This window comes from Rhinatrema bivittatum, chromosome 6 (assembly GCF_901001135.1).
Source record: "Rhinatrema bivittatum chromosome 6, aRhiBiv1.1, whole genome shotgun sequence".
In the NCBI taxonomy this organism is placed as follows: domain Eukaryota; kingdom Metazoa; phylum Chordata; class Amphibia; order Gymnophiona; family Rhinatrematidae; genus Rhinatrema; species Rhinatrema bivittatum.
Genome location: NC_042620.1, coordinates 197,854,035 through 197,867,447, shown reverse-complemented (window position 1 = coordinate 197,867,447; position 13,413 = coordinate 197,854,035). Strand labels below are relative to the sequence as shown.

The 13,413-nt window shown below is 46.9% G+C and overlaps 1 protein-coding gene across 6 annotated transcripts in view; it reads right to left on the bottom strand.

The window, feature by feature from the left end:
• The window catches only part of PIKFYVE (phosphoinositide kinase, FYVE-type zinc finger containing), a 404,626-nt gene that overhangs the window by 22,684 nt on the left and 368,529 nt on the right, over positions 1–13,413 (bottom strand). For all 6 annotated transcript variants that reach the window (XM_029606384.1, XM_029606389.1, XM_029606390.1 and 3 more), the window contains one exon: positions 3,882–3,985. In XM_029606384.1, coding sequence (XP_029462244.1) covers positions 3,882–3,985 — 104 coding nt within the window. The remainder of the gene's footprint in view (positions 1–3,881; positions 3,986–13,413) is intronic.

Below are 13,413 nucleotides of genomic sequence, written 5' to 3'. Positions count from 1 at the left end.
TAAAGGACAAGCCCTTGGCTAATCCATTTTGCAAAAAGCTTAACGTCTGAGCAATCATAGCGTATCTGGGAAGAATCTCTCTCTCACGACACCACGTCTCAAAAACTCTCCATACCCTAATGTATGAGAGGGAAGTAGATGTTTTCCTGGCTTGTAGCAATGTAGTGATAACCTCCTCAGAATAGCCCTTCTTCCTCAATCTCCTCCTTTCAAAAGCCAAGCCGCTAGACAGAAGCAAGCTGCCTGGTCCAAAAATATATGCCTTTGATTGAGAAGTTGTGGAAGATGCCAGAGTTGTAGCGGGCCATTCACGGTCAGATTGACGAGATCCGCAAACCACGGACTTCGGGGCCACTTGGGAGCCACTAGGATTACCCTCCCTGGGTGGACCTCTATCCTGTGAAGCACCTTGCCCACCAGAGGCCAAGGAGGAAACACGTACAGGAGAACTGAGGTTGGCCAGGGAAGTACTAGCGCATCGACCCCTTCTGCGCCGTGATCTCTCCTGCGACTGAAGAAGCGAGGGGCTTTGGCACTGTTCCGCGTTGCCATCAAGTCCATATGGGGAGTCCTCCATCTGCGAGAAATGAGATCCATTGCTCTGTCAGAGTTCCCACTCTCCGGGATCTATGTGCCTTCGACTGAGGAAGTCCGCTTGTATGTTGTCCTTCCCAGCGATGTGAGACACCGCTAGCATCGCTACATTCCTCTCCACCCAAGCCATAAGCAGCTCCGCTTCGACGGCTACTGCTTGACTTCTGGTTCCTCCTTGAAGGTTGATATAGGCCACCATCGTCACATTATCAGAGAGGATGAGAACCGCCTGATGGCGTAAGTGGGGAAGAAAGTGCTGCAAGTCTAAGCGAACTGCTCTGGTTTCCAGGTGATTGATCGATTATCCGGACTCCTCCGGGGACCAACTGCCCTGTACTGAAAAATGCTGGCAGAACGCTCCCCAGCCGGAGAGGCTGGCATCCGTGGTCACCACTGTCTAGTGCAGGACTTCCAGATCCACTCCTTGAGACAGATTGAGGGGCAAAGCCACCACCCAAGACTGGACCTGGCGTGTTCGGTGAGTGGCAGAGGCAATTGGAAATTCTCCGACTTAGGATCCCACCGGGAAAGTAATGCTCGTAACGGTCTCATATGAGCAAATGACCAAGGAACCACCTCCAGCGTGGATGCCACAGAACCGAGAACTTGAAGGTAGTCTCACTTGGCTCCCAGAAATTCCAATGTCTGAGAGGAAACCAGGTTGCTCTTGGCCTGATTGATTACCCATCCGAAGGATTCCAAAAGAGTGGTCATCTTGCAGATCGCTTCCACACAACAATCCTTTGATTTGGCCCTGATGAGCCAATCATCCAGGTAGAGATGAATGAGGAGGCCTTGTCTCCAAAGAAACGCCGCCACAACCACCATGACCTTGGTGAACGTACGAGGTGTGGTCGAGAGACCGAGCAACAGAGTGCAGAACTGGTAATGCATTCCCAGGACCATAAAGCGAAGGAACTTCTGATGATCCTCGCGAATAGGAATGTACAAGTATGCCTCCATCAGATCCAGAGAGGCCAGGAATTCTCCCTTGCGTACCACCGCGATGACAGAACACAGAGAAAATGTGGCACCTTGAGAGCCTTGTTTACCTTTTTGAGGTCGGAAATTGGTTGGAAGGACCCTTCTTTCTTTGGAACTACAAAGTAAATAAAGTACCTTCCTGTCCTCCAGTGGTCTGAGGGACTGGCTTTATCGCTCCCAAAGCCAAAAGACGTTCGAGAGTCTAACGAACAATCTGCCGTTTGACCTGTGGACCGCATGGAGATATTAAGTAAAAGCTTCTGAGAAGCCGAGCAAATTCCAAAGCATAGCCTTGTTTTATTATGCTTAGCACCCACTGATCGGAAGTAATTCTGGCCCATGCCTTGTAAAATAGGAACAGGAGACCCCCTACCCGAGGGATGGGCCCGCCCCATCTCACTGTGTAGTCTTGGAGGCGAGAAAGGATGAAGAACCACCCTCTCGGGCATTTCTGCGTCCCCGAAAGGACAAGGACCAGGTTTGGTTCCTGGCCACCGGCTGGCACTGTACGGCCGCTTGTTGCCTGTTCTGCCAAAACCTCTGCTGTCCTCAAAAATGAGAGCGGGATGATGGGAACCCTCTGGAGGGTCTCGGTCTGTCCTATGGTAACTTGTGAACTTTGTTCTCCCCCAGGGACTTTATCACAGTATTTGTCAAGAGGGGTACTGGATGATTCATATATAGACCTGATTTCCAAACAATGACGACAGTGTCTGCATGTAGTCTATCTTGTGCTCCTCTCCTGGTACCTTCCTGCTCAGGACTGTTGTAAACAAATCCACTTTAGGGGTGCCTCAGTAGAGGAAGATTTTGTTTACCACATCCTGAGTCCAGGGACCACGTGTAAGGGCACAGGTGAGAACTTATAGTCAGTTAGTCTGCCAGGACATCGTCCATCTCAAAGTATGCAGCTCCCAGGATCACTTCCTTAGACAGTCCTGCTCCCTGACACAGGAGAAGAAAACCTGTTTCTCTCTGCTTGTTCAGTACAAGTCGTCTGGACTAGGACAATTTTGTTGGCCACCTGATTTCTGAAAGCTTTTAAGGCATACAGTTTTGCCTTTAACAGTAGGAAATTATGTGACAAGATTCTTCATGGAGGAACCAGGGACCCAGAGTATGAAACCCCTCTAAATGGACCTCCCAATCCACATTGGATGCATCTGTGGAGAGAACAATTTGGTGAGACAAATTTTGGAAGGGTAATCCATTTGTCAAATTGAATGACAAAACCACAAAGACAGAGTCCCATACATAAGCAGTAAAGGATTTAGCCTTTGCCAGAAAACTCTGGAAAATTTGTTCTGATTAGCATCATGCATGATGATCATGTGAGCCACTTGTGTGAATGGTGAATTTGTTTGTCTTTAAAGAAACCTCTGCTGTCAAATCCAGGCTTACTAGTTTAACACATTATCTAGCAAGGAGTAGAAATTATTTGTTCCATATTTCTCCAGTGCTACGTGATCGCCATTGCTTGCCAGTTTATTGGTAGATAATGTAAAGTTGCGCTTAGGGTGCATAAAATCCTTAATACTGTCTCGCTTCTATGGATCACCTCTTTACTTGTATAATCTATCTCGCAATCTGCGCTCGGCTAAGTGAGGTCTGCTTAACATTCCTTCTGTTTGGGAAGACTGATTGGCTGAAACTCATGAGAACACACCGTTGCAGTGACAATATTGTGGAATTCACTCCCTGAAATTTTGAGGCTCATGACATGCACTAACATTTTTAGAGCCATATTATAGACATTTGTTTACACAGACATTTTTATGATTTAGATTGACTTTTTTGGGAGCAGGAGATGGGGGGCTTCGAGCCGTGAACTGTTTCTTTGATGACAGTTTGTGATATTTGTACTGTAGCCACCTAGGCAGCTAAGAAATTTTAATAAATCTAAATCTATTATCCAAGTACATTGGACACTCTGGTCTGCTACTCTCTCTCTTTATATATCCATTAGTATTTAACAGAAAAGGTCTTTAAAAATTAGATCAGAAAAAGCCTATGTTAAAATACTGAATAGTATATAATGGCTCTAACATCTCATTCTGTATTTTCAGTTCTTGCATCTCATTACACATGCCAAGAGGATCGCACATCTGATGTGCTTTCACCTTAGAGGGACCTTTGCAACCATTTTAGGAAAAAAAAATAAAATTGCTGTGCTCAGTTTGTGTCTGCCTGACCCAACTGTGACCTATCCACGTTTCTGGCAAATTGTTTTGTCTCTAAGTTTCCTTTGTTTGGCTTGCTTGCTTCAGTTGGAACACAAAACTTGCAGAGTTTTCAGCTCCTACCTTCATCTGCACAGCACTGGTGATGTAAGTGAAATAATGGGGAGCAAAGTCGAGGAAGGACTGCACCTCCAGGCGGGGCATCTGCTTCAAAATGAACCGGTCATCTGGGAAAAAGATTAGATGCATGATGATGTGTGTGTGTTATTTCCTCCTATAAAATAGTTGTGAAAAATCATGCATTGCAATGCTAGATATCGCATGAACCTGAGTAGAAATTCTGAGATGCACAATTAGCACATTAAGAGGCACTGACCAGTGGCAAAAGTTCTGACAATGCTGAATAAGTATAAGCGCTTCACCAAAACACAAAAGAAATCTTTTTCTTAGCCTATAGGATTTTATTCTACAAGGCTGGAAAGAAATGGTACAGTGTACACCTTTAAACTGAAGTATCAGACTAAAGTTATTTGGGTGTTCATTATGGAAGGTGAGGAAATATTTAGACACTTCCTTGCTCAGCAGTTTCAGTTGAACTGTAATCTGAATTATTAAACTCGAGTCTCACTTTAACATCTCACTGACTCAGCCTGGAGAGAGACAGAGAAAATCCACTTTTCATCAACTGATTCAACAGCTTGCCTGGAAGCCCAAAAGGTTCAACTAGCACTTTTACTGATGTAAGACTTGCCAGACTGAATCAGGCCAAAGGTCCATCTAGCTCAGCATCCTGGCTCTGAAGGTGACAAGGAGTGGGTGCTTGGAGATGGTTTGCAAAACACAGGGCATGATTAGAGTACTTCCCTTTCCCCCTACTACAGTGGAGCACTGAACATCCTCAACCATTTAGGGTACAATTCACTTTTCTTTTTGCAAACCTTTTGGAACCAGATTACACACTACTGGTTTCCACAACATTTCACTACTGAACTGTGTATTTTATAAAGAAATACTTCTTATTTGTTTTCTATCTGCTACTTGAAAATTTCATTGGGTGCCCCTAATTCTTGTAGTATGAAACAATTTCTCCTTTTATATTACTAATTCCATTCATGATTTGATATCTCTATATCATATCTCAAATAGGCTTTTATCATCTTGAATTCATTTGTAGATTTGCAAACATTTGCTGCCGACTATTAACATGTTTTTATGGAGCTAGAGGTCTTTATCCTTTGGTCAAACAAAAGAAATAAGGCTCTAAGTTTTTCTATTATTCTTAGATTTCTTGAGGCAGGTTTGTTAATAACCAGCAACAGGGAGGTTGACATATGAGACAGGAAATTCTGATTTTCCACCAGAAACAAACAAACCCACTCTAGAAGGTTCCATGGTATCCTGGTAAAGAAACTCTGCACGGGAAATGTAATGTTAATTTTTGTTTTTAAACAAACGAGACTTTAAACTCTCCATATGATCCCCTTTCCCTTTTTTTCCACCCCAAAAGGGCCACAACCATAAGACGTTTTCAACAATCCAAAACTGTTTGCACAAGTTTCATAGCAAAGTAGATAAAGCCAAACTTTTTTTTTTTTTTTTTAATGTGAATTGAGTATTCATGAAACATGCTAAATGACAAATTAGGTACAGCACAGAAAGCAACATTACAAGATTCCCCACACTGCCCTGCAAATATGCCTCAAACCTACCCTGGGGAGAGCACTTCTAAGGGCAATTCAGTCTTCATACCTGTGCAGTCTTTGCCCTCTCTGCTAGGGCAGCCAATGGTGGAATCAATTAGTACCAAAGTAAGATGGTGATCTGTCAGTGATATGGACACCTGTCCACAAGGAAGAGATACCACAAGACCCAGGTGGCTTTCAGATATTAAATGATCAATTCAATATTGATCCACACTGGATTAGAACCAATGATCTGGAGGGTGAAAGAATTGGCACAGAGTGACAAAACCTATGAACCATCCAGTGTCCTTTGGAAGAGCAAACTAAAGTTATAAGCAAAGTTATAATGGTATGGAGAAATTTTCTTTCAATGAATCCTGCTACACTAGTCCAGTCCAAACAGGTGGGTTATTTACCCCTTAGCAAATGGAGGAAGAACACACAGACTTCTCCGTAACATCATCGCCAATATGTATAGGTGGTACAGCATAAAGAAACTCCAGTGTTTCAACTGCAACCCTTTTCTGGGGAATGTGTCCAATGCCAAAGGGTCATTAAAGAATTTCTTTACCTGGGCTAGCCCCTCACTCCTCTTCCCAACTCTTTTGTTTCCTGGGGGGGATTTTTCCCTATAGGTGGGGGGGGAGGATAACCTTCTTGGCCCAGGCATTGGAGACATTGTGTGTGTGTGTGTTATTCTTGCTCTTTGGGACAAGTACCGGGACAAGTACCTGGACAAAACAGGCAGAACTTGCTGGATGGATGTTCATAACAATATTTGCTGATATTGAAGAAAAATCAATAAAATGTATAAATAAAATATCAAAGTACATCCAGGTTACCTGTCTTTAATGCAGTACAAGTTTACTTATTTATTTAGCGTTTTTCTATACCGGCATTCGAGATAAAAATCACATCATGCTGGTTTACATTTAACAGGGGGTATAAAATGAAATAAACTAGGAAACTATAACAAGTGATGAGAAGTTCAAAAGTTACAATAAAACAAGGATGTTCCAAACTGGGTGGAGGAAAGTTTAAAAGGAATTTAACAGAGAAAGTAAATTATTTACAATGTTCTAAGCATGTCTGACTGTGGCTGATGTTGCAATTGCAATTCAGTTGGGGTCTGGAAAGGCTTGTTTAAACAACCACGTCTTAAGTCTTTTTCTGAATGTTGGGAGGCACGGTTCTTGACGAAGGTCCGGTGGAATGGAGCTCCGTATTGAAGGTCCTGATGTAGAGAAGGCCCAGTCTCTAAATGTTATATGTTGAGAGGTTTTAGCATGGGGTACATGAAGAGATTCTCTGTAAGCTTCTCTAATGGGTCTAGAGGAAGTGTGTTTTCTGAAAGGGAGTTGTAGGTTGAGTGGAGCATGTTGATGGATGGCTTTATAGATAGTGGTAATGGCCTTATGAATGATTCTATAGTGGATCGGCAGCCAGTGTAGGTCTTTAAATATGGGAGAAATGTGGTCTCTTCTCCTCGTGTTTGTCAGTATTCTGGCTGCTGAGTTTTGGACCATCTGAAGAGGTTTGTGGGAAGGAAGGTGTTTCTACTGCCCCCCTTCTTTGACCAGTGAAATGTGGTCTCTTCTCCTCGTGTTTGTCAGTATTCTGGCTGCTGAGTTTTGGACCATCTGAAGAGGTCCAAACCATGGATGGATTTATAATTTCCGAAAAGCAGTAAGCACAGAATCCCTACTCATATCCCTGACAGACTACCTCATCATGGGCCTCGATAAAGGTCATTCCTTCTTACTGATTCTCCTGGACCTCTCTGTCGGGGAAGGGAGAAGAATTGGTAGGTCTGTGTTGGTAGTTGATTTATAATTGCTATATCCATAGGTTTGAGCCATGTTTCTGTTATGGCACAGATGTCTGGGGGATACTTGGTGTATCCCTTTGTGGAAGTGTCCCTTTTTACTGAAACTTGGGAATTATAAATCCATCCATGGTTTGGAATGAATTATGTCCCAAAGTGGCCAGGATATACTAACCAGGGCAGACTTCCCCTTCCCCACAGAAGGGCACTCCTGATCTTCACCTACCTGTGTCCTATGTCCCAGGGTGGAAACTCCGATTGGAGAAAAGGACCATCTGGGACCCCCAAACTCATCTTCAAAAAATAGCTCCCTCACTGGTCAAAGAAGGGGGGCAGCAGAAACACCTTCCTTCCCACAAAATAGAAAAAAAAATCCAAAAAGGGTCTTTCTGGCAGGACACTGCAACCTCCTCTACATAGGTCGAAGGAGTGTATAGGCCCCTCTCGGCACCTCTGGAGAGGGGGTTACAACCTCCCAGATGGTGCAGGTCAAACCAGCCAAAATCCTCATTTTTAGTCTAGAAAAAATTACAAAACTCACCATCTCCCACTTTTCCCCCAGCCTATCACCAAGAACTGGCAGGGCAGTGTCTCATCCCTCTTTTGCTAAGCGGAGGGCTTAACTTTGCAGAGCCCACTGAAACACGTCCTCCAATCTCAAAACCAAAACTACTCCTGGTCACATGGTCTAACACCCTCCCCCCTTGTGCCTAATAGCTAGGAAAATTAGTTTCTTACCTGATAATTTTCATTCCTGTAGTACCACAGATCAGTCCAGATTCCTGGGTTTTGCCCCCCCTCTAGCAGATGGAGACAGAGAAGTTTTCAAAACAAAACTCCGCCACCTACAGTCCGGCAGTATTAATGTCAAAGCAGAATGGCTCTCAAAAAACCACCATAACTATGTACAATAACCCTTCAACAAGAAAAAGAAATAACCGGTTCACTTAACCCTCCTAGGAACTGAACCTATGGAACCACTTGAGGACGGTCAATACAATTTCTGCAGATCTGAAAACAAATCAATCAATAACTGAGCAGACTCTCCCTTACTTCCATGAGTTCCCTGGGTGGGACTCTGACTGATCCATGGTACTACAGGAACGAAAATTATCAGGTAATTAATTTTCCTTTCCCTGTACATACCCGGATCAGTCCAGACTCCTGGGATATACCAGAGCTTTCTTACCTGGGATGGGATCTGGAGAGGCCCCACTCTAAGTACTGCTTCTCCAAAGCCTCCATCACCCAGTGCCTGAACATCCAGTCTGTAGTGTCTGGCAAAGGTATGCAAAGACTTCCAAGTCGCCGCCTTGCAGATCTCCTGTGGTAAGACCATTTGAAACTCCGCCCAAGAAGCCACCTGCGAACGGGTAGAATGAGCCCGAAGACCAAACAGTACAGGCTTACCACGCAGCAAATATGCTGAGCCTATAGCCTCTTTCAACCAGCGCAAAATCGTAGCTTTAGATGCCATATTTCCTCGTTTTGGACGAGCCCACAGCACAAAAAGATGGTCCGTCACACGAAACGTGTTAGTAACTTCCAGATAACGCAACAACGCCCGAACATCCAGTTTCCGTAAGTCTTTAGACATAGGGTCTGACCAGTCCAAAACGGGAAATGACAGAAGCTCCACTGACTGATTCCCGTGAAAAGCAGATACCACCTTCAGAAGAAAGGAAGGAACTGTCCGCAAGGACACACCAGAATCCGTAATTCTCAGAAATGGCTCCCTTCAGGATAGAGCCTGGAGGTCCGATATCCTGCGAGCAGATGTGATAGCGATAAGGAAAATCACCTTTAATGTGAGATCCTTTATTGTAGCCATTTTCAGAGGCTCAAAGGGCGCCGTACACAGAGCTGAGAGAACCAAGTTCAGATTCCAAGAAGGACAAAGGTGCCTGATCGGGGGACATAAATGCTTTGCCCCCTTTAGGAATGGAACCACATCGTGGTGAGCAACCAATGCCACGCCTTAACTGGAATCACGAAAACAGCCAAGAGCTGCCACCTGAACCCTCAGGGAACTACACGATAAGCCCTTGGCGAGTCCGGATTGTAAGAAACCTAAAATATCCGACACCGAAGACCGCGTAGGAACAATCGCCTGGTCCATGCACCAAGATTCAAAGATTCTCCACATGAGCACATACACGAGGTTGGTGGATGTCTTGCGCTACCGGAGAAGTGTTGCCACCACAGCGTTCGAATACCCTTTGCTCCTCAGGCGGTGCCTCTCAAAAGCCATGCCACTAGACAAAAGCGATCGACCTCTTCCTTGATGGAGAAGGTCCGGAAGCAGTGGCAACCGCAGGGGACCCGCCACTGCCAGATTGACCAGGTCTGCAAACCAAGGCCATCTCGGCCACTCTGGAGCTACGAGGATGCCTTCTTCTGGGTGTATCTCCACTCTCCTAGGCGTTCTGAAACGTTGTCATGAGATCCATGCGGGGTACGTCCCACGTCTCATATGAGCTGGAAAGCTTCGTCTGCGAGTTCCCATTCCCTGAGATCAAGGCGGTGCCGACTGAGAAAGTCTGCCTGAACGTTGTCGACTCCTGCCATGTGAGAGACTGCAATACTTACTAAATGCTTCTCCGCCCAGATGATCAGCTGCTGGGCTTCCGTGGCCACTGGCTGGCTCTTGGTTTCCCCTTGGCGATTGATATAAGTCACCGTGGTCGCATTGTCAGAAAGAATTCTGACTGACTTCTCCTGGAGGAGAGGGCAGAACGCTTGCAATGCTAACCACACTGCCCTGGTTTCCAGATGATTGATCAACCACTGAGATTCTTCCTGGGACCATTGTCCCTGCACAGACTTCCTCAGGCAAACCGCTCCCCATCTGGAAAGGCTGGCATCCGTGGTCACCACCGTCCATTCGGGCACCTCCAGGGGAACTCCTCGGGATAAGTTGTCCAAGATAAGCCACCAATTGAGACGGATAAGAGCGCGCCATATCCGTAAGAGGGAGAGGTAAATGAAACTGTTCGGAGGCTGGATTCCAATGCGAAAGCAATGCTGACTGTAAAGGATGCATATGGGCAAAGGCCCAGGGGCACCAGCTCCAGGGTGGAAGTCATGGAGCCGAGAACCCGCAAATAATTCCGCTTGTAGCTTGACAATTCAGTCCGAGGTAAGGAATACTATCCCCTCTTGAGTGTCGAATAGAGCTCCCAAAAACTCCAAAGACTGGGTGGGCACCAGTCGGCTCTTGGCTAAGTTGATCACCCAACCCAGTGATCGCAGGAGTTGAAGCACTTTGCGAACTGCCAACTGGCCAAGCCACTCCGACTTTGCCCGAATTAGCCAGTCTTCCAGGTATGGATGCACCAGGAACCCCCCTCTGCGCAGATAAGCCGCCACCACAACCATTACCTTGGGACACGTTCTGGGCACAGTGGCAAGACCAAAGGGCAAAGCTAGAAACTGAAAATGGTGACATCACCCATCACAAAGAACCTCAGAAACATCTGGTGGTCGGCCCGAATACCTTTGTGAAGATATGCTTCCGTTAGGTCCAGTGACGCCAGAAACTCTCCTTTTCTTACCGAGGCAATGACTGACCGTAACATCTCCATGCGAAAACATGGCACCCTGAGGCAGTGGTTTATGCCTTTCAAATCCAGAAAGGGTCGGAAGGACCCCTCTTTTTTTGGGGGCTACGAAGTAAATGGAATAACGCCCTTTTCGCTGCTCTGCCTGAGGAACCGGGGTGATGGCATCAAGTTGCAGAAGGCATTGCAAGGTGTCTTGTACTGCCTATCGTTTCTCTTCGTAACCACATGGGGAGACCAGAAACCGCCCCAGAAGGCGGTGTGCAAAATCTAAAGCGTAGCCTTGATTTATCACAGTAAGTACCCACTGGTCCGACGTCTCCTTGACCCATTCCTCGTAAAACAGGGACAATCTGCCCCCGACAGCTGGAACAGAGGAATGGGTCGGTGTCCCTTCATTGGGAAGACTTTGCCCCAGATGCGGACTGGATAGCCCCGGTTCTGCCAAAGCGTCGGCCATGAAAGGGCTGAGACCAGGACTGTTGGTGACCGGACACTTGCCAAAAGGAAGAAGCTGGAGCTCTGGACGGACGAAATCTCCGATTCCCTCTGAATCAAGACCGTGAAGAAAAGAAGCCCCTCAACTTGGGCCTATCCTCTGGCAGTCGGTGAACCTTGTTCTCCCCCAAGGATTGAATCATATCCTCTAGGTCCTTGCCAAAAAGCAATTTACCCTTGAAAGGCAACGATCCCAGCTGAGCCTTGGAGGAAATATCCGCCGACCAGTTTCTTAACCACAGGAGCCGAAGAACCAAGACTGCTGACACCATGAATCTGGCCGAAGTCCGTAACAGATCATAAAGTGCATCCGCACTATAAGCGAGCGAAGCTTCCAGATGCCCTGCTTGCTGTGCTTCTGCATCGGAAAGACCAGCATTAGCCTGTAACTGCTGAACCCAGCGAAGGCCCACTCACAAAGCAAATTTGCTGCACATAGCTGCCCGCACTCCCAGTGCCGATGCTTCAAAAATTCTTGAGCTGCAGCTCCAACTTTCTATCCTGCAGGTCCTTCAGGGCTGTAGCACCCGTAACCGGGATTGTGGTCTTTTTGGTGACTGCGGACACCGCCGCATCCACCTTGGGCACCTGCAGTATGTCAGTTGCTTCCTCCGGAACTTTCAATCCCAGATCCAGGGTATCCCAGTCTCTATATAGCAAGTCAGTGGCAGAAAAATGAAAAGGAAAGGAAGTAGCTGGGCTCCTCAGACCCAACAACAGGGTCCATGGCCCCTAGCCTGGACTCCTCTGGCGGCCCATCTATGCCTAGCTCTCCGAGTATGGCAGGGATAAGCGGAGCCAACTCCTCCCTCCTAAACAGACGGACCACCTTAGGGTCATCTCCTTCCACAATGTGAGAGCCTCGTGCTGGATCCTGTGGATATTGATCAGGGTCTGTATCCACCCCCAACGGAGGCTTGCCTTGTGGGTCCTGGTCCCCTGGGTCCGTATCCTGACCCGTGGAATCATTATCGGTCTGATGAGCCCCTGTATGCAAAAGGTGCTTAGCTTTGGAGGACCCAGAGACTCCCTTAGACTTAGACCACTTTCGAGAAAGAGAATTAAGACCTCTAGAGGAAGTTTTACCCCCAACCTGCAGCTTCCCTTCCCTCCTGGCTTTAAAAGCCTTATGGAGAAATAAAATAAACTCCGAGGAGGAGGAGAAGGACTAGGAGGAGGAGGAGTCAGAAGCCCCCTCGGGGCTATCCTCCGTTGCAGGTGAGAGAGGCTGTAAAGGTTCTCTCCCTCCAGGAAACCCTGGCTGAGGAGAGAGAGGAGGTGGGAGAATCCCCTCCCCGATAGCTGCACGAGTTGTTGATCTAAGAGACTCCAAAATGGCCTCCGTTCCCACGCTCAGCAGGAACGGATCTGCCTCAGCTGATCTCGGTGCAGCTAACACTGAAGGAGCTCGGGCAGCCTTGCCTTTAACCAATTTAGCGGCCCCGGAGCACCCCCCCCCCCCCCCCGGGAAGACATGCCAAGTACAGCCCCTCCTGAGAAAGACATGCGCGGACCTAGCCACATGCTCAGCATGCAGACGAGCATGGCAGCGGGCCTGAGAAAGCTAAAATTCAATTCTGTAAAAAATAGAAAAATAATCGCGGTCCACCCAAGCGCTGAGTCAGGAAGGGAAGAGAGAGCCGCAGCGCTGGTGACATCCGGCGGGATGGAGTGAACCGGGCTCCCTGGTGTTGCACCCAGCTGCTAGCTTGGAAAAAGAGGGCCCTCGACCCTATAATGCAGCTGCCTCCTGGGATGCTCAGGACAGAAACTGCTTCTTTTTTTTTATTGGGTCTTCTGGATCTCACCAAAGGTCCACTGAAGAGGAGACAGTGAATCTGTTGCTACTCCTGACTTCTTTAGGGAATCAGAACACCTACACAGTAAAGGCTTTAATGAGGCCTTGCACTTTCCCTCAGGTTTCTATAGGGAAGAGAAAACATGATGCAGAAAGTGAAACATTAAAGGGAAAATTTTCCCTCTTCAGAAGGCTGGCACAAAGAAGACCTGTTTTGATATTTCAGCTAATTCAAGCACCAGGGGATCCCCTAAATCTCTGACAAAGCTTAAGCGAGGCTGATGCTGAACAA